The sequence below is a fragment of the Silurus meridionalis genome, chromosome 3 (genome assembly GCF_014805685.1).
Source record: "Silurus meridionalis isolate SWU-2019-XX chromosome 3, ASM1480568v1, whole genome shotgun sequence".
In the NCBI taxonomy this organism is placed as follows: Eukaryota; Metazoa; Chordata; class Actinopteri; order Siluriformes; family Siluridae; genus Silurus; species Silurus meridionalis.
This window is the reverse complement of record NC_060886.1, coordinates 29,206,032-29,227,666: the sequence shown is the minus strand read 5'-3', so window position 1 is coordinate 29,227,666 and position 21,635 is coordinate 29,206,032. Positions and strand designations below refer to the sequence as shown.

Below are 21,635 nucleotides of genomic sequence, written 5' to 3'. Positions count from 1 at the left end.
TGCTGAAACAGCAACTTTTGCTCACCTGAATTCTTTAAATAATAGCTAATAAATTTTGTGATGGGATACTAGGCTCTGATTTATACAATTTACTTACAATACCCCTACCAGTTAAATGAAAATACAAGGGGGGAACTACTGAGGAAAAATGTTTCATATCAGCTTTTAATCGTAAAGTAATTGTTAAGGACGTCATTATGGAGTTTGTATACTTGCATGTTTGGCTTGTGAGGAACTGGATCCATCGAGGAACATCATGCAACATCGTACAACCAATAAACAACGTATTAAAATGTGTAACATTTCCTAGTACAGAAAGACCAGCTTATGAGAGTATACACACATTTATATTTATACTATATGCACAAAAGTATACTTTCCCCAACCTTCATTTGATCTAGGAGACCCAAAGCTCCATTAGGTTTACATGGGTTCTGGTGAAAGATCTAAAGTAGCCTAGGGTATTGAGCTGGTCTGCTCACCTCAGCTACCTCCTGTAATTTACGTCGTTGTATAAAGAAATCGCTCCAACATCTTCCCAGAAGAGTGGAGGTCATTAGAACAGCAAATGGGGATGAAATGTGGTATGGGATGTTCAAAGAATTACATAGTCAGGTGTCCACATACTTTTGGTCCATATAATGTAAATATAGGATACCATTTTTGAGTCCAGAAATATAATAAAAACTCGCACCAAAGAACATTAACAGAGAATGAATAAAAGTGCAAGTAAACAAAACAAAAGCAGAACCAGCGCTTCCAGTGTAATAAAAAAGTTGGCATTCAGCATGGAGTGCAAAGAAAACAACAAAAAAAAAAAGAAAGAAAAGAAAAGGAACAAATGATCAGGTGAAAAATAATATGTACAATACAGTGCAATTTTGATAAAAAGTACTGAATTATAAATAAAGATCGTCTATGTGCCGTGATCGGACTTCCTGAGAGGTAAGAGAGAAATTCAGCAATAAAGCTGTAAACAGAGGGCAGGAATGAAGGAACTTCTAAAGTCCGTATAATCGGTGATCTTGTATGCGGCTGATCTTCAGGTCGATTTCTTCAGTCCTGGGATACTGAGATCGTACCTGGTTTGGGAAACAAAATGTACAGACTAATGAGATTAAATGCAGCAGTGAATTTTTTCATTCAATCAGATTTACAATGTGTTTACATAACAGGAAAAGAGAGAGAGAGAGAGAGAGAGAGAGAGAGAGAGAGAGATTAATATATAGATAGAGGAGAGTGTAAAAATTTAAAGAAAGAAAGTATAAAAGAAAGGGACAGAGAGAAATTGGGAGAGTAAGGAAAGAAAGAAAGAAAGAAAGAAAGAAAGAAAGAAAGAAAGAAAGAAAGAAAGAAAGAACGAAAGAAAGAAAGAAAGAAAGAAAAAGATTTAAAGGAGAAGTGAGTAAGAAAGAAAAGAAATTAAATGGAAATGGGAAGAGAAAGAAAGAAAGAAAGAAAGAAAGAAAGAAAGAAAGAAAGAAAGAAAGAAAGAAAGAAAGAGGAAGTGAGAGGAATAAAATAAATGAAAAAATAAGAGAGAGAGAGAGAGAGAGAGATTATTAAATAGATAGAGGAGAGTGTGAAAATGTAAAGAAAAAGAGTATAAAAGAAAGGGACAGAGAAAAGAAATTTGAGAGAAAGGGGAGGAAGGAAGGAAGGAAGGAAGGAAGGAAAAGAGGAAAGAAGGAAAGAAAAGAGAATTGATTTTGATTTAAAAAGAGAGCGGGAGAGAGAGAGAGAGAGAGAGAGAGAGAGAGAGAGAGAGAGAGAGAGAAAGAGAGAGAGAGAGAGAGAGAGAGAGAGAGAGAGAGAGAGAGAGAGAGAGAGAGAGAGAGAGAGAGAGAGAGATAGATGGGTAATCTCTAACCATTCTGTGGAGCCTTTCACGAGATCCAGCTGAGCCAGATCAATCAGGACCTGCAGACGGAGGACAGACGGCAGTGTTATGGATTAACATTAGCAGCGTTATTATTATAAACCCCATGATCGTGTTCCAGTTGCATACCATCCCGATCTCCTTCCTCTCTCTGGTATGGAACATTCGATTGTTCTTCACCGAAACATCTAACTTCCTGCTCCTGACTTCCTCCAGTGGCACAGAAAACTCGAACCTGAGGACGTGAATCCGGGTTATTAAGGCACGCTGAGCAGAACTACGATACCAAGAGATATTTTGAACACAATCTCACTTGTCATCGAACTCTGGATCGACCGTTTTCCGCTTCACTTTTGTGCGCTTGCGGTGTTTCCACGTCTGTTCGGGAAGCAGGTAAATGCGGACGTAGGTGTCCGAGCCGTTGGAGTTACAGGGGAACAGGTTTCTAGGAGAAACAAGCTTTTCATGTTAATAACAGTCAAAGTGAGCTTGAGATAGAAAAAAGGGATGAAAAAGAAAGAGAAAAAGAAAGAAAAAAAAAGAAAGGGGTGAGAAAGCACAAAAGAAAGAAAGAAACAAAACAAAGAAAAAGAAAGAAGCAACAAATAGAGAAAACAAAAGAAAGAGGAAGGTGTGAGATAGAAAGAAGAAAGAAAGAAAGAAAGAAAGAAAGAAAGAAAGAAAGAAAGAAAGAAACAAAGAACTAACAAAGAAAAAAGCTAAAAGAAAGAAACAACAAATTAAAAAAAGAAAGAAAAAGAAAGAAAGAAAGGAAAGAAAGAAAGAAAGAGGAAGGTGTGAGAAAGAAAGAAAGAAAGAAAGAAAGAAAGAAAGAAAGAAAGAAAGGGAAGTGGTGAGTAAAAGAAATAAAAAGAAAGAAGCAACAAATAAAAGACAGAAAAAGTGGTGAGAGAAAGAAAGCAAGAAAGAATTAAAGAAAGAAAGAAAAAGAAAAGTGAAAGGAGAAAGAAAGAAATAAGCAACAAATAAAAAGAAAAAGGGGAAGGTGTGAGAAAGAAAGAAAGAGAGAAAGAACTAAAGAACTAATAAAAAAAACAAAGAAAGGAGCAACAAATAAAAAGAAAGAATGGGAAGGAGAAGAAAAAAAGCAACAAGTAGAAAGAAAAAGAGGAAAGTGTGAGAAAGAAAGAAAGAAAAAAGAATAAGAAGAAAAAGAAAAGTGAAAGGATAAAGAAAGAAATAAGCAATAAGTAGAAAGAAAAAGGGGAAGGTGTGAGAAAGGAAGAAAAAGAATGGGGAGAGTAAAAATAAAGAAAGAAAGAAAGAAAGAAAGAAAGAAAGAAAGAAAGAAAGAAAGAAAAGAAAAGAAAAGAAAGAAAGAAAGAAAGAAAGAAAGAAAGAAAGAAAGAAAGCTGTCTCGGAGTTGAAGCTGACCTGCAGTTGATGACGGTCACAGTGAGTTTGTTCCTCAGGGTGGCGTAGCGTACCGTCAGTTGGATCTGCCCAAAGCCGCCCTGGTGGTTCAGGATGGCGCTGCAATCACACAGTCATGTGAGCACCGTTAGCATTCGCCTCAACTCCAATCTAACTCAAATATCAGCTTCACAGCTCTAAAACAGAGGTCCCCAAACTTTTCTGCGCCAGTTTAATGTCAGACAATATTTTTACAGACCGGCCTTCAAGGTGTGGTGGAGAAATACAACAAAATAAAAAGATACGACCATAAAAACGGATATAAATATAATAATAAACGTGAACCCACTGTGTTGTTTTTTGGTCATTTTGCTCGCTTGGGGTTTTGAATTTAGCGGTAATGTATTATGTGTTAGCGGCCGGGGGTCGGGGACCACTGGTCTAAAACATTCCTGTGCCCCAATCTTCATTCTCATACCACACACACACACACACACACACACACACACACACACACACAGTGTTATTCTGTACAATACACTCACTCTGGATAAGGGACACCCTCGAGCAGGTCGAAGCGTGAAGAAGCGATGGAGTTTTCAGAGAGGAGGCTGTGCGAGTCATAGCGCCGCATTCGTGTCGAGCCCGCCAGGCGGCTGTCCGAGACCATTAGAGAACCTCTACGACTCATATACTCAGCCTGGGAAATACCAGAAGAGCTGATAGGAACCTGCTTGGAAGCCTGGTTGGTGTCCTCAGGTTTCATGGAGTTGAGAGAAGACTGGGGCTGGGATTGCTCGAGCCGAGGTTCTTTGACCTGGTTCCCTGTTTGAGGTTTTGGATCTCTGGGCATGGGCTTCTCAAGTTTCAGGATCTGGAATGAAAAAAAAAGAGAAATGGCACTTATGAGCAATGAATAAGAAGGAACTTAAAGAGTCCTCCATACTGAAAATGTAAAGGTTGGAATCCTGCAGGTCTCAGGTTCGGAGCTCACCCGGAGGATGGCTTTCATCTTGAGCTGGCTGTTGGTGCCGGAACGTTCCAGCTGGAAGCATTGGTCCAGAGTCAGGTCCGAGGTGTTGAGCAGTCGGAGGAGAGGCAGAGTGAGCATGCCCAGTGAATTCTTCTTCTCAGCCAACATCACCTGAATCCACGAGGCACAGAAAATGATCAATAAATTCACTTTATATTTACTGGGAGGCAAATACGGTTGTCGCCATATCAGTTTTTAATGCCTCATAATAATCATAATAATCATAATAATAGAGCGAAAAAAATGAGATAAGAAATTACTCCGATTATTAATTCATCCGTCCAAGAAAAGAAAGAAAAGGAGAAAGAAAGTAAGAAAAAAGGAGAAAGAATGAGACTCACAAGCAGCTGATGACAGTCACCATAAGAAGAAAGGAAGAAAACGAAAAAAGAGAAACAAAGGAAAGGGGAAGTTTAAGAGAGAATGCAAAGGAACGAAAGGAAAAAAAAAGAGGAATGAGTAAGTAAAAAGAAAGAAGGAAAGAATTAAAGGAAGGAAAGGAGAAAGAAAGAATCTCACTTGCAGTTATAAACACTGAGCTTGAGAAAGAAAGAAAACAAGAAAGAAAGGGGAAAGGTGTGAGAAAGAACGAACGGAAGCTCAAAAGAAAAAGAAAAATAATAAGGCAAGATTTAATATTCTGATGAATTTTGTAACCTGTAAATAAAACACAAAAAAACGTGACCTGCGTTTGCCAGTTGAATTCGCCCGTACCTGAATATTAAGCACCTGGCTTTCCACCTTGTGCACAAAGAATGTGAAGTACTGCTCAAAAACAGGGTCTCTGGTGGCATACACGGTCTAAAAAAAGAGAGACGGAAACAAAAGGTAAAAAAAAAAACCTTAAAATTCATTAAAAAAATAAAATAAAACGCTTCTACTGCATTTTTTCTTGGTGTAATGTACACATTTTCCAGTAGAGGGCGCTGAACTTCTACAACGCTCTGAAATGTTGGAAATGCAAATCGCATGCAAAATTACCTTGCTTTTCTGGCTTTGTTGATCGATGGAGAACTTCACATAAGAGCTGGGGTTGTTTTGCCTTCTCGTGAGCTGCAATGTGCATAAAAATACTTAAAAAACACGGCATAAACACGCTTAAACACCGATCAGCTGCGATTTCTTTTGCACGTATTATTGGAATTCATTCATATTATAACTGGGCGTATAAGAAAAATATATGAAATATATGAAAAAAATCAAACAAAAAAAAAGAATGATCCTTTATTTTGTAATGGTGTCCAGTTTTGTGTGGCGCGTTTTAAGGAAACCAGGCCCGAGCTTCGTCTACGTTTCGTTTGCTCCTGAAGGAAACTGGTTCAGCAGGTTGGCAGGAGTGATTTACTACCCAAAACCCGCTTCAAAACCTTGTCCATCAGGCGCCGCAAAATACCTTCTGTATAAAACGTTTCTAGTTCATGCATGTGCATTTTTGCGATCGACACAATAAATGAACGTTTGACAGATGCAAATCTTGCGAAAGCTTCCTATCGAAATATAGGACGAAATAAAAACTGTGGGAAGTTTTACATATGCAGTGAAATTCCTTTCTAGAACATTCAAATCAAAACTATTCGGAAAATCGCTATCATTCAGCGGGAAACTCAGAATGCCAGAGGAACAACTCCAGAATACTAATGTTCAATCTTTTCTCTGCTTTAAAGACTTCTTTCTCTATCATTTTTTCATTCTCTCATTTCAGGACCATCCCTTTAGCGGTGGTGTTTGTGATCTCTACTCATTTGCTTAAACAGGTCACATGCTCTAAAGTCCCCTAAGCAATACTGGTGTAAACGCTTCCTCTTTAGTCTCAGCGTTCTCCCCTAAAACACTCACTCAGAAAGAATCCGTACATCATTTCCGGATATTTTCGATACAAACATTAAAACGACAAGAACGACGGAATCTGGTCTTTCCGGTCTTCGCAGGCTGATGGGGCGAAAATGCGGGGAAGAATGACAGAAATGCCTCTAAGTAGATTTTTGGTTGTGAGAGTCATGAGTACTCACCCTCGCCTCTTTGGGTTGTTTCCCGTGCTTCTCAAGCTGGTTCAGTTCGTTCTGGTCTTTCTAAAGATATAAAGGAATCGAATGAACATAAAAGAGAAAACTTGCAAAATTGTAAAAGCCACAAAAGTGGGTAGATGAGAGAGTGGGTAGATGAGAGAGTGGGTAGATGAGAAAGTGGGTAGATGAGAGAGTGGGTAGATGAGAGAGTGGGTAGATGAGAGAGGGTAGATGAGAAAGTGGGTAGATGAGAGTGGGTAGATGAGAAAGTGGGTAGATGAGAGTGGGTAGATGAGAGAGTGGGTAGATGAGAGAGTGGGTAGATGAGAAAGTGGGTAGATGAGAGAGTGGGTAGATGAGAAAGTGGGTAGATGAGAGAGTGGGTAGATGAGAAAGCTGTACTGGTCAGCATTGTGTTTAATATCTTGTAACGATATCGTGTATGGAAATAGTTCGATGGCATTTGTCTGCATTGAACCGCAGCCTTTTTTGTCTGGCGAAGTTGCAAGAAAGCCACCTGACCGTGGTTACATTTGCAAAAAATGCAAAAACTTCTTTCACGGTAGAAAAATAAGTCATCGGTGCGGACTGTTGAGTGCTAAGTCTACAATTCAGAAAGAGAAAAAGGAGGAAAAAAGGATAGAAAAAACCCAGTACGCCACAAAATAAGGAATCTATGAAGATGGCTGTTGACGTTATTGTAGTTGCAAATTGCAGTAGGTAACGTCAGATGAAGAAGCAAAGATAAAAAGGAATAGTAGAAAAAGATGAAAAGGAAGATGGAGGACAGATGGAAACCATTTTTTTTTGGAGACAGTTGACTATTGTAGAAGGAGGAGAAGAAAAAGAAGAAGAAGAAGAAGCAAAAAAAAAATTAGTTTCTTCATAAGACGAAATAGAGGAAGAAAAATAAATAAAAGAAAAGGAAATAAACTGAAAAAAAGAATTAAAAAGAAGTAGGAGGAAAAAGAGGTAGTAGAGGAGGAAGGAGAAGAAAAGAAGAGACAAAAGAAGAAGTAGATGAAGAAGTAGTAGCAGATAAAAAGAAGAAAATAAAGAAGAAGAAGAAAAGAAGAAAAAAGGAATTTATATAGACAGTTGACTGTTAGAGTTGAAGAAGAAAAGAAGAAGATGAAGTAGGAAGAAGAAGAAGGGAGAAAAGGAAGAAATAGAAGGAAGAAGGAAAAGTAATAGTAGAGGGAATAAAAAGAAAACAAAATGACAAGGAACCTATGGAGACAATGATAATGTCAGAAGAAGAGAGTAGCAGAGGAAGAATTAAATGTATAGGAAGAAGAAGAAGAAAAGACAAGGCAAAAAAAAAAAAACAAGGAGTAAAAGAAGTAGAAAAAGTAAAGCAAAAATAAATAAATTTGAGCAACAAAATGAAGTAGAGGTGGAAGAAAAGTGGTCAAATTTAAACGAAGAAGAGAAAGTGGAGGAAAAGAAGTAGTAGAAGAAAAGGAAGAAAAGGACACCAAAAATGACAAAATAAGGAATATATGGAGACAGTTGTCTGTTATAAGACAATGTTAGAAAAAGAAGAAGAAGAAGAAGAAGAAGAAGAAGAAGAGAAAGTAAGGATGAGGAGGAAAAGAAGAAGATGAAGAAAAGGCAAAAATGAAAGGAAGAAGTAGCAGATGTAGAAGAATTAGAGGAAAAAATCAAGCAAGGAAATGTAGAAAAAGAAGTAGTAGAAATAATAGAGGGAATAAAAAAGTCTTGAAAGATAAAGAAAAAGAAGAGGAGGAAGATGAAGGAGAATCCGAGATGAGTTTACTCACAGGAAGGCTAGACGCACTGTCCAAATATATGGCAAGCATGGCACAGGCACAGCGATCCGTGGCCTAAAGAGAAAAAATATACGTTCACTTATTTATGAAATAAGAAATGACATGCAAATGAGACACTCGGTGTACAGAAAAACAATCCGCAAAAAAATCTCATGCATTTTTCTTTTCTGTTTTCCAGCATTTTTGGGCTAAAATGAGCGAACGACAACTTCTGCAATTTCGAAATATTTCATACATCCAAAATATGTTCTTGTATTTCTTAAGTCCATTTCTAATCACACATTTCATGAAAACTGAATAATTGGCTCCATACTTCAGCTTCAGGAGGACAAGTAGGGCTCAATGGTTAAAGTTCTGGATTCCTGATCCGAAGGACAGTGAAACTACAATAATCCCAAGGCTACCTCTTTCAGTAGCTCCTTATCCGTCTGCAGAGAGAGCCACTGGAGTTTCAGGTGCACTTTTCCTTTCTCGATCTCCTGCAGGAGGAACCACTGAAAATTCAAAAGACAAGTGTAAAAGATCAACAAGAACATCATGGAATCATTGCATGGAAGCCTGTTTTATATTTCATGGGGAATATCTGTTGTTTGTGGTTTTTAAAAGGAAAAATACATCCCCGATGAAAAATATTCCAGATTATATTTCCAAATAATCCCACTGTCTACATCCCTAAAATATTCCAGATTCTATTTCCATCTGTATTGACTGTTCGCATGAATCGAAAAATCCAGATTCGATTTCCAAACAATCCCACTGTACACATCACTAGAATATTTTGGAATATATTCCCATCCGTTTTAAGTGTTTGCATTAATACATGATTCGAGATACTATTCTCACATACTCCGAATGTCTACATCACAGGAATATTTCATATTCTATTCCAAAATATTCCAACACTTTAAAATCAACAAAATATTACAGATTCTATTCCTCTGTTTGAACTGTTATCATTAATAGAATAATCCAGATTCTATTCCTGAATAATCCCACTGTTTAAATCAGTAAAATATTCCAGATTTTATTACAAGATAATCCCATTGTTTACATGATCAGAACATTCCAGATTTTATTCACATCCGTTTTAACTGTTTGCATTAAAAGTATAGTTGAGATACTATTCCCAAATACTTCCACTGTCCATATCATTACATTATTTTAGATTTTATTGCCAATTATTCCGAGAATTTATCAATAGAATATTCCAGATTCTATTCCCAGATAATGCCAAAGTCTACATCAATTGAAAATTCCAGATTCTATTTCAGAATATTCCAAAATAAATAGAATATTTCAGATTTTATTCCCATCTCTTTACAGTGTTTACATTAATAGAATGATCCAGATTCTTTTCCTGAATAATCCAACTGTTTACATCAGTAGAATATTCCAGATTGCATTCCCATCAGTTTAAAAACGTTTGCTTTAAATTGCTTTAACAGTTAAATACTTCCACTGTCACCAACTCTGGAAACTTCCAGATTCTATTCGCATCTGTATTAAATGTTTGCATTAATATAAAAATCAAGATTATTTTCCCAAAACATCAGTAAAGAATTCCAGATTGTATTCCCATTTGTTTTAACTGTCTACAACAGAACGGAATTTCCAGATTCTATTCCCAAATAATCCGACTGTCAACATTAATAGAATATTCCAAAATCTCTAGTGATCTCTTACCTTGTTTATCTCTCTTTCCTTCTTCACCTCACCAAAATCCAGATTAAACCTGTGTGAAATGAACACGTATGAAATCTTTCCTCAGCTCTACACAGCGCCTGTTACTAAACCTCGAACTGAATTTTCCACAAAAAAAAAAAAAAAGACGGGAAATAACTACCTGCCCATGAAGTCATCCTTGTCTGTGTCCTCATCATAGAGCTCCACTTCTAGCTCCTGGCCAGGAGCCTCATGAACCACAAACTGTATTTAAAAGAAATTCAGATTTATTACAGTGGACAAAAAACTTAACTTGCCCCAGCATACAGTGGGAGGAATAATTATTTGATCCCCTCCTTACAAAGAAATGAACATATGAAATGAATCATATTTATATATAAATTAGTTGATCAAGTGTAATAAGTATTTGATCCCATACCAACCAGCAAGAATTCTGACTCCCACAGACCCAAATTAATCCTTTACCTTTAAGAAAGAACTCCTAATATCCACTCGTCATGTGAATAAAAGACACCGGTCACAGAATCAACCTCTTCCATTCAAACCTCTCCACCACCATGGGAAAGACCAAAGAGCTGTCAAAGGACGTCAGGGACTAGATTGTTGACCTGCACAAGGCTGAAATTAACTACAAGACCATCAGCAAGAAGTTTGGTGAGTCAGAGACCACTTTTGATGTAATTATTCGAAAATAGAAGAAATACAAAATAAGTCAATCACGCTCTATGCAAAATCTCACCTCATGGGGTGAGTATGATTCTGAGAAAGGTGAGGGATCAGCCCAGAATTACAACAGAGGAGCTTGTTATTGATCTCAAGGGAACTGAAACCATAGTCACCAAAAAACTCCTTGGTAACACACCAAGGTCTCTCTGCTCTAGAATGCACATGAACAGACCCAATAAACACCTGAATGATTCAGAGAAGGCTTGTAAGAATGTTATGTGGTCATGACGTAGACCAAAATATAGCTCTTTTGGCATCAACACGATTTGCCGTTTTTTTGGAGCAGAGAAATGCAGAATATGACCTCCAAAGTTCTCCATTCCCAAAAATGGAGGAGGAAACATTCTGCTTTGGGGCTGTTTCTCGGCTGAAGGTACAGGAAGACTTCACCACATAAACGATGCCATGCTCTGCAGAATCTTGGATGAGAACCACCTGGTCTCAGCCAGAACACTGAAGATGAGTGATGGATGAGTCTTCATACGGCCAAAACATATGACCAAAAAGATCCAGCCAAGGCAACAATCTGATGGTCTTGTAGCCCATTCCAGCCTTGTGCAGGTCTACAATCCCCAGTCCCAGACCTCCTTTGACAGCTCTTTGGTCTCGCCCATGGTGGTGGAAAGGTTTGAATGGAAGAGTTTGATTCTGTGACTGGTGTCATTTATACACATAATGAGTTGATATTAAGAGTACTTTTCTAAAGGGTCAGGACTCATATGTGTCTGTGGGGGTCTTGCTAATTGTATCAAATACTTATTTCACTTAATCAAATACTAATTCATTTATAACCTTTCTTTTTTTCCTTGTTCTTTTGTGGATTTTATAATATTCTGTCTCTTTTTGTTAAAATAAACCTACCATAAAAATTACACACTGTTGATTTCTTTCTAAGGGGGTAAACCCACAGAATCAGCAGGGGATCAAATAATTATTTCCTCCAATGCAGTGCCTTGTGTAACCCCTTATCCTGAGATTGTCCCATGAAATTAAGTAACAAGTAAGCTGCAGGAAATTGTATTTACTCTACATTTGCTAAACGTCAAAATAGAATGTTTTATATAAAGTTATTTAAGAACAACTTATGTTGTTATATTATGGGCAAACCAACACATTCGCATTTCATTACCTCATACACTTCTTCCCATTTGGGGTTCAGGGTCTCTTTAATGGTCTTCGTTTTGAAGCGCTGATTGCCGACCGTAAGGACTGCATAAGGATCAGACTTGCCCTTTACAAGTCCCATCATTTTTGTGTCCATGGCCTTTAAATCCTCAGCCTCCAGCACATGAACACGTACCACACCCTATGGACAGAAAACCCACAAGAAAGGTTACAGCAATCACGACCATCCTGCTAATTTTATGTCACTTTATGAAAGATTTCAGCACAGGTCAAATCTTTTTTGTACATCCCTGACTAAAACAAGCAATAACCTGATTTTATAAAGAGACTTCAGTTTGGAAATTAAGTTTCAGTTGGTATAAGATGCAGTTAAACAGACACTCACTCGGGGCAGTGGAAATCTCATTTGATCCACCTTGACTTGGTCAATTAATGGGAAACACAGACGATTTGGTAGGACCATAGTAGAAGCGATGACGTCCAGAATAGCCGACTCTGAAAAGTTTCTGTGGAGAAGTGTGAGAATTCAATCCATTCAGTGTCAATTGAAATTAAAAAATCCATTTGGTAAACACCCAACCACCCCCAAAAAAAACAAAAAACAAAAAAAAAACAGTTTATTAATTTGACCCCAAATTGAGCTAAAACCAAGATCCTAGTCAGGGTCATGTTGCGATCATATTTCCTAAGAATTCTGGCAGGAGGCATTAATACACCCTGGATAGTATAATGCACCATGAAAAACAACCATTCACACACATTTATTCACATCTTTAGCAATTTAGCTAAAATGTGTTTTACTAACACATTCTGAAAAGGTAGTAGGGAACCTGAGAACCTGTAGGAACATAGGCACAGGGTAGAATATAGCAAAATACATCGACCCAAAACCGGGACTGAATTGCGGTTCCAGCCTGTTGCCAAATAATTTAAATAAAAGAAAAACTAAACCGTACATACCGGAGTCCTGGACCATCCAGGAGATTGGTCATGCCGGTCCAATTCAAGTGCAATGTCTGGGAATTAAAGTTCATTAGTCATTTTTGTTGCTATGATTTGTATGTTATATGTTTATCATATCTATATTTTTAATAACAATAATTTTACTTACAGGTCGACGGATGAAAAACATTGTGACCCCGCCTACAAGTGGGGACTGGCCAATCAAGGGGCTAAGAATCACACGGAGCATCCCTTGAAGCTAAAAAAGAAAATAATTTTCAATTAAAAAGATATATCCTCATAACACCTTCAATTTACTAACCCTAACCCCCCCAATTTACCTCACTAACAAGTATACAGCTGTTTGTTTCTATTTACGTTTTTTTGTCACATTGTGCAGGTGGATATAGAATTAGTTTCACTGTTAAACATAGACATGCGTTCCACTGTCTAATTTTAAAGTTCTCCAATCGCAATTAAGACACTTCTCCTATAAAGATGACAGTTTCATATGCGTTCCAATACTTTTTTACCAAATTCCAGTGATTTCAGATTCTCCTTAATTGTTGTTGCATTTTTTTTTTTTTTACATAATGCAGTTTAATAATTAGGCCCTTCTATAAAACAGGATGATTTGTAATAATTACATTGAAATGAGAAACTACACACTGCATGTTAAAATTGAACAGCAACAACACGTTTTTGGCCAGGCAAGATATTTCCAAAAAATGAGAAAAAAAAATAAAAGACTACTAAAAGTATTTATCAATGTTATATACTGTACAAGAATGTACAAGAAGCACTCTTATAACCAAGTTTTATACCCCAGTCCTACACATGATACAGTAAAAAGAAATATAATTAAAATATTACTACATGTCTTATCCCCGACCAAAAAAAAAAAAAAAAAGAGGGCCAACCTGAAGTTCTTTAACTCCTGCTGAGAGGCGTGGCTTGATTTCTGCATCGATGTCAATATCTCCCACGTAACTAAGAAATATATATAAAAAGCAAATATGGATAAATCTGTGAAAGAAGATGCGCCAGATCCACCAATACAGACTGACTTTGGAATTGTAGGGTTGTAGATGTTATTTATGTACCACATATTGAAAAATATCACATTGAAACAAATTTAGCTTCTTTACGGTACATGAATTCCCACTTACGCAATGTTGAAGTCTAGGATGACTTCCCTCATGTCCACTTCATGTGTGTACGCTCGTACTCCTGTAATTGTTGGAGCCTGGAACCCCACCAACCAGAGATAATTGTTAGTCTATTGGCTTTACAGTCTTCTGCAATAGCTTTTTACAAAATTATTACTTCAAAAGGGAAAGGAGCAAGCCTCTAAATCCACAAACGTCTGGTAGAACAGTTCTCCTCACCCTTTGGCCAAAGTGGACCTTGTTAAAAGTAAAGGTCTTAAGGTGAGGACTGGATTGCCTAATAGAGGGCTGGATGTTCTCTTTCAGAAGTTTGTCCATGAAGACACCAAAAAACGGCCAGGCTTGCTGAAGGATCTGAGGAAATTCAAAAAAGACGTTCAAATCATTTTCCGAAATATCGCATCAGCAGGCCATTTTTACCGAATATCTATATAATTTGTATTATTCCTGCAGGTTTAACAAATGAGAAATCGTTATACTAATTGTAAAGAATACTGACTGCCATTATGGCTATCCTTATTCGAGATCTAGATCAAGCTTACGGACATGGACACTGTGGACAACAATGTCCAGATTATTGGAGTATTGGATATTAAATTATGTGTATGTTGTATGTTGCCTGACCTTGTACTCAGTTGATGATTTGATATTGGGTTATGTGTTTACTGCATGATGATTGCCTGACCCTTTAAATGACACTGTTGCTAATTATTGGATTATTGGATATTTATTGGATTATTGGATCATTATTAGAATATGTTTATACTGTATGCTGATTGCCTGATCTTGTTCCCAATCATTGGATAGATGTTTTAAGAGGTTTGTCCTTTCTTTATATAATAAAAGCTAAACAAAAAACGCCTGCATCTTTCCGAACATGACATACTAACATTTTTCTGAGTAATATTGCTTGTGAAAATAGACTTGACCTTCATACTTGGCAATAAACATTGCGCTTTATTGCTCCAAAACTCAAGGACATTTGCTCATTTGAATCTAGATCATTAAACGGCGTTGAAAAAAACAGTTTGACAAGGATGCCAATAAAACGTTGCTGTAGTCATTGTTGAGTCATTGAGTGTCTTCTTGAAGGATATTGCCCGGCTGAGTCGATTGGATTTTACGAGGCATGGAAGGACATCCGCTGCCTTGTTCCTTTCTGACCTTCTGACCACATATCTAATATAAACTTAGTAATATAGGGCCTTGATACTGTATGTCAGCAACGTTTGAACAGAATGTTATAGATGTTAGGAGTTTTTGTTCAATCAGATTATCTGAGACAGGATTGAAAAATCCGGTTCTTACCTTGTTGATCCAGGCAGCTTTCTCAACTTCATTAAATTGAACCTATACAAAAAAAGAAAAGGATTAAACAGACATTAGGACAAAGGTGAGACCAATTTTTCCTCCAGATGTTACAAATTAAAGGAGAGTCTGGTGGCTGTGATGATGTCATTATTGCAAACCAATACAAAGTTTTTTTAACATAGAGTCAATGGACTCAGTGAACAGAACCAGACTTTTTTTGTGAAACATATTCTGAAAGGTCTGAACGGTAATACAATTAGATTTTTTTGGACAGTGATATAAAGAGGAAATTGGAAGGTCATGAATTTAAACCCCATTACCACCAAGATGTTACTGTTGTACCCCTGAACAAGACCAAATACTGGATTGCATTGCATTTCCAGCAGAAATTCAATTCAGTTCATTTCTATGAAGCTATAAACAATTTTCACACAACCTAGATGTTCCAAAAAAAGCAAGATATGAAAATAAACAAAAAAACTCCACAGGTACCAGTGTGTCCGTTCTCGAGTGGGAAACAAATGTAAACAAAGAAATAGCTCAAATCTGAACCACCTACAGTGGATGAAAGGATTGAAACAATTTGTAAATATGTGTGTGTGAGTGTGTGAGATAGAAAAGCTTTCCTTTGCTTTAAGAACCAAGATGGATGTTTTTTGTCAATATAAAGTACATGGACTGAGTATACAGTACCAATTTGCCCAGACTTTTTGTGAAACAATCTCAAAGGTGATGCTTTTAAGACTTTTAAGAGCAAAGCTTCTCATGTTCATGTATAAGGTTGCTTTTAAAATGAGGACAATGCAAAAACATTTGTCCAAACTTCTATAAAATGTTTCCTCTAAAAAGTAAAGGATTTTCTGAGATGTGAAGGACAGCAGGAGACAAATGTGTGGTCATCATGTGTATCAGAAGAAGTGTATGTGTATATATATGATGTTGGTGTATTCAGATATCACAAACCAGGCATGGCGTGAGGTGTAACTTCTCCCAAACCGTTCAAATTTCACTTCGTTCCTGGTGTCAGCATTAAAATGATGCAATTACGCAGGTTACAACAAAGCCAGTGCAGAACAATAACCGAGCACACAATGGGATTTGTGCGATCGATTGCAGAACCAAGATGGGAAATATCTCGAAATAGTTTTTCAAAAACCCTGAATGTTTCCTCACACAAGTAACATAGATCACTCCAAGTTAGGCGGAACAATGGATGACTAACTTCTTGTGGGTTTTGAGTACGGAACATATTAAAACGTTCGTGTTTGAAATGATCTGAAATGTGAAGGAGAGCAGGAACCAAATGTGTGGTCATTTGCTGGTGCAAAACAAAAAGTGAGCACACAATACGATTTGCACAATTGATTAAAGAATTAACAAGTGCACAATTCCAATGTTCTCGACAATCATTTTCGTTGCTATTCGCACAATTGTGTTGTTTGTTTCTTCCAAAAAAACAGGCAGTGCTCCTGTTAAAATGCACATCATATGAAGTTCAACCATGATTTTCGGATCAGAATATCCCACAAGTGGTCGTTCTACATTACAATCAACTGGTTTGACTTTTTCTACATGCACGCAGTCACACGCTCACACGCTGTGTTCTTGAGATGAATAAACGCCAAAAGGCAGAGGCGGAGCTTTGAAACCAAACCTGTTTTGCCTGTAAGGTTCCCAGGCAACGCAACTAAAACCACACCCCTGTAAACACACAATACAGGAATGACACAAATCCAAAACCACACCACAGTAAAGCAAGCTGGTATGAAAGCGAAAAAATAAACGATTACACACTTCACCACTTCACCATTCTGACTATCGTGAACCGAAACAGGAAATTCCACACTCAGAACCTGCAGGATACGGATGAATTTTATTTCCATCACTGCATGTTCAGAAATGTATTTCATTCACTAATAGGTTTATGAATTAAAAATGAAGAAAAGGTTCTAAAAAATGAAACCTTAAATGGCTCGATTTATAGGATCCTAATGTTGAAAGTCATGTGACATGACCTGGATTGTTGGTTCAGTCTTTACACCTCGAACAGATTTTTTTCTTCTTCTAAATTTACCCCCAAACAACACACTTGCAGGATTTCCCAGAATGAAAGACTGGAAAATTTTGAAGTATTTAAGTAGCGAGTATTTTCATTTTGGGAATGTTTTACTTCACTACAAGTTTTATGTGCTATATTTTTCTATTTCACTATGTTTCTGAGGTAAAAAAACAAAAACCTTGTCGTGAAAACATAGTGGTAAATAAGAAGCTGTGATGAGAGCACAAGGTTATAAGGTCTGATTTGCAGAAGACTAAACTGCATTCATCTATTTTTAAACTGAAGTTCATTGAAAATGGGAACTTGTACATTTAGTCTAATAAATAGGGAACAGATGGGGTGGGCCTTTTTTCACTGGAGTCATATATGCTAACTCGTGCTACTCTGACCACGCGTGTTACCACGTCTGCGATTTGATCATGGACAAACAAGCAAGTTTAAACAAACAAGCGAACGTGAAATTCTGCGCGAAAGCGCACAAATCTGCAGAGACGTTTGACGAGACATGCATTCGACTCGACTCGAGTTTCGAAGAATGTCATTGGAAGACGACGAGAGATCAGGAAGACCTTCAAGGAGATCAAACCCCCGGAAATGTTTGCGTGATGATCGTCCAAGAACAATCCGCATGATCTCACTTCCCCACCCGCCCTGCTCGCCAGATTTGCGGACGTCACCCTCTTCCCGAAGATAAAGGTCCATCTCAAAGGTCGCCGTTGGATACCATTGCTGAGATCCGGCGAGAATCGCAGGAGGTGCTTGACACGCTTCGAAAAGAAGACTTCCAGGACACATTCCAAAAGTGTCTAAAGCGTTGGACTCAAGCTCAGAAGGTCACAAGGTTAAATCAAGCTGCCACTATTGGGCCCTTGAGCAAGGCCTTTAATCCACAAAAGTGTAGATCATCCAGTGCTGGCCATGGTACAGATTCCGCATCCCATCAAGTTTCCCAGCATCCACCCTTCACTATAATGAGACGTAAATCCTGACAATATATTCTATTTTAAATTAATCATTGACGCCCAGGCTGTGATTAGATCAAAAGGTTCCAAGATTGCTGAGATCTACAATATTGCAGGTGATAATACTGCCACAATGAGCACTAGAAGATAAATCACACACCTTCAAAAGCCACTAGGTTCCCCCAGGAGTAGACCCAGAGACCACCAAAAGCTAACATTATTATTAATAAAAGATATAGTGTGGATACTGTTGTCATATAATCCTATAAACGAAAGCATTGAAACATCTGGTTAGTCTGGTCTAATTGGTTCTGGATAAGAGCAAAGCCACCACTCTAACATCTCAGGCAAATTTCTTTTCATAACTGACCAACTGTGATTGCCAGCGTCTCGAACGTCAAGGAAGTTGACCTCTACAAAACAGAATTACAACCTGGGCACAACACAATGTGGGTCCGTCACCTGTTTGAGGGCAAATGAGGTTCAACTTGGAACCTCCACGTTTCTGTCATTTGAAATGTGGTAAATTGAAGGTGTAAGATGATGAGAAAGTTCTAATGAACAAATGTGTTGTATCTACACTAAGTTGCCTCCCCAAGAAAGTCTCATGGTCTAACCTGGCCACCCCATGGAATTTTAGGTTTGCCACGCCCCCATCCATCAATCCATCCATTCCACCACCATATTTTTTATTACCCACCCAGGTGGGCGAGTTGAGCGCCTTGATCATCTCGCTCTTGATCACGTGGCATTCGTTCTCCACAAAGTCGATGGCGGCATCCACTCGCTCGCCCTTGCGCCGCCGGTTCTTTTCCCACAGGCCCCACAGCAGCACCGTGAGCAGCAGCCAGCTGGCGCTCAAGCCGAGCGCACCGCACACATACACCGGGTAGAGCAGCACCGCGCACCGCGCCAGGAACACCGCGAACTCGGTGAGCGCGCGGTTCACATCGCCGCTGTTCATCTCCTTCCTCGTCTCACCTTCTCCTTCGGACGACATCTCCAAACCTTCTCTCCAAACGTTCCTCCAAACGATCTAACAACCCAGCATCTCTGCAAATGTTGCTTGTTTCTTGGGGTTTTTGTTGGGATGTAGATCTATGGAGTGGAACCTAAAGTGTCCTGGAGTTTGTAATAAATCAATTAATAATAATAAAAAAAAGCAAAGTTCTCCTGCCCCGAATCTGGTCTCAGTTCGTCTTGACTTCCGTGTTGCAGGTATACAGGTTGTCAGATGTTTTTTTTCCAACGCCTGATACTAATAGGTGGAGAAACGCCTGTGTTCCTCCCCATTCGGTTATCCATGGAAGCTGAACGCACCGGTTACGCAAAGGAGTCTTCTCCAGAAAGCCACTTGATCACCATGTTACGCATCAGAAACCTGCATGTGTTTGCACTGAATGCACATTTGGGGCATAAATGTGCCCTTTTTAATGAATAAATACATGCACAATGCACATCTAATTAATAATAAATACAATTATTTTGGGGTATTTCCAGCTCCTGGTTTGGATTTTGTGCACACTTCATTGTAGATTTGTGGTATCTCAAATCTGGCTTTGTTGCATTCGAAGACCTGAGATATATCCTCCCAAAGCTACAAGATGAAGCTTAGGAAGGACATGAAATCATTAAATCTTCTTAAATCTGTCATATGGCATTGCAACTTTGCGCCCGAGGAGTGTTGTTCAAAAACCTGGTCACTACTGCCATCTTGTGGTGGTAATAAAAAATCTCTCAAAAAGGATTCAGTACATATCTTCTTTTTCAAAACTGTTGCAACAAAGCTGAAAGGACACTGTTCTATATACTGTTCTATGACACTCTTAAGTAAGTACACCCTCAGTGAACATGTCAGAACTGTGTCAATGTTGTGTGTGAGCACCAGTGTTCTCCAGAACTGCTTTTAATCCTCCTGGGTATGGAATTCACCAGAGCTGCATAGATTGTTGCTGGGATCCTCTTCCACTCCTCCACAATGACATCACAGAGCTGCTGGATGTTAGACACATGGCGCTTCCACACAGCTGCTCAATAAGTTTCAGGTCTGGAGACTTCATCACCTTCAGCTTCCTCAGCAAGGCAGTTATCATCTTGGAGGTGTGTTTGGGGTCGTTATTATGTTGAAAAACTGTGGTTTGGCCCAGTTTCTGAAGAGAGGGCATCATGTTCTTCTTCAGAATGTCACATTACATGTTGGAATCCATGTTTGCCGCAATGAACCACATCTTCCCAGTACCAGCAGCACTCATGCAGCTCCAGACAACTTCTTCGATGGACCCTTGCGAAAGGCCGTTCCAAGAAAGGTCCATGTTGAATATCCAGTGGTCAGTATGAGAGAATCGGACTCAAAGCACCAGATTTTAACTGCTCTAATACAAGATGCACACATTTGTATGGTCCTGTAAAGCAGACGAAAGCATGACGAACAGGACACGTGGCTTTACAAGGTTACATGACGTACAGCTGTTATTACTTCGGGTGTACTCACTTTTGTTGGCAGCTATTTAGACAATAATTGGCTGTATGTTGAGTTCTTTTCAGAGGACAGTAAATCTTTACAAGCTGCGCATGTTGTCGCATGCAACTCCTTGTTTTTGTCTACAGAAAAGCACATGCCCCAAGGACTTGTGGTCTCCTTAGTTACAAAATCCTCCAATCAGAGCTCGTTCTGATTTGTCCTGTTTTTAAAGATATACGTGGATAATGAAGATGTTAATTACTTACAAGCAATGCACTTTTCCTTACTGGAAATCCTAGTAGAAGCTCCATGAAACTTGGCTTTGCGTCCAGCCACATGGGCTTCTGACGAACCTGAGGGACACACGAGAGAAATATTTGTTTCCACACACCCAAAGCAGACAGAGATTCTGGATTGTGTCCCTGTTTATCACTTACCTTTGGAAGCTGTGGTAAAAGATGCAAGGAGCCTTCCGGATTCACTGTGATCCTGACTTCCTTTCTGAGGACAAATCAGTGAATGAAATTCACAAGCACTAGCGCTCCATCTCTAGTCTCAAACTAGACCAGTGCCTTGTCTCATATTGTACTATTTTGGATCATTTCTGAGCATTTCATTTTTCACATTGCATTTAAAAGTAATGTTCTGTTTTTGCCTAATCAAATTCTTTGAGAGCAGTAAATACTTTTGATGTAAGAAATGTGTTTTGGACTTTGACCGTGCACCCACACTTGAGAACAATAATCACTTTGGTGGAAAGTTTTTAAAAAGAACCAGAGCTCTTTGGTGCGTTTAACATCGCGGTGAAGTCAAATAAACTCACATTTTACACTTCAACTCGGAAAACCGGATGGACGGAAACGTGTTAGCTCTGATATGCCATGAAGCGAATGCACAGAAATCTAGTTGAAAACAGGGATAATACACACAGGGCTGACCAAAGAATGTTAAGAACCAAACGAAGAAATGGAGACAATGGGGAATTTAAATACACACAGGGGGAACAGGTTACAGGTGGTGATAACTATCTTGTCCAGGCACAAGGAAAACTTTGGGGACATCTGGTGGACAACAGGCGACATTGCACCGTCAAAAAATCTGATGGGACAACA

At 38.5% G+C, this 21,635-nt stretch overlaps 1 protein-coding gene across 2 annotated transcripts; it reads right to left on the bottom strand.

Annotated features, from left to right (window-relative positions):
* Positions 1 to 139: 139 nt before the first annotated feature.
* esyt3 (extended synaptotagmin-like protein 3) lies at positions 140 to 21,270 on the bottom strand. 2 transcript variants are annotated; one of them, XM_046843445.1, is made up of 24 exons: positions 20,961 to 21,270; positions 20,790 to 20,876; positions 15,039 to 15,080; positions 13,950 to 14,084; positions 13,731 to 13,807; positions 13,482 to 13,551; positions 12,731 to 12,820; positions 12,580 to 12,635; positions 12,005 to 12,125; positions 11,624 to 11,800; positions 9,929 to 10,011; positions 9,769 to 9,817; positions 8,490 to 8,579; positions 8,077 to 8,139; positions 6,296 to 6,355; positions 5,268 to 5,339; positions 5,001 to 5,087; positions 4,248 to 4,397; positions 3,799 to 4,127; positions 3,275 to 3,373; positions 2,193 to 2,324; positions 2,009 to 2,114; positions 1,871 to 1,920; positions 140 to 1,082 (listed from the first exon to the last, which is right to left on the bottom strand). In XM_046843445.1, the coding sequence occupies exons 2-24, from the start codon at positions 20,859 to 20,861 to the stop codon at positions 1,043 to 1,045; spliced, it is 2,250 nt and encodes a 749-aa protein (XP_046699401.1). In that variant the 5' UTR covers positions 20,862 to 20,876; positions 20,961 to 21,270; the 3' UTR covers positions 140 to 1,042. The 2 variants fall into 2 exon arrangements, with proteins under 2 accessions (XP_046699401.1, XP_046699392.1); XM_046843436.1 differs by lacking the exons at positions 20,790 to 20,876; positions 20,961 to 21,270 and adding an exon at positions 18,763 to 19,570.
* Positions 21,271 to 21,635: the final 365 nt, after the last annotated feature.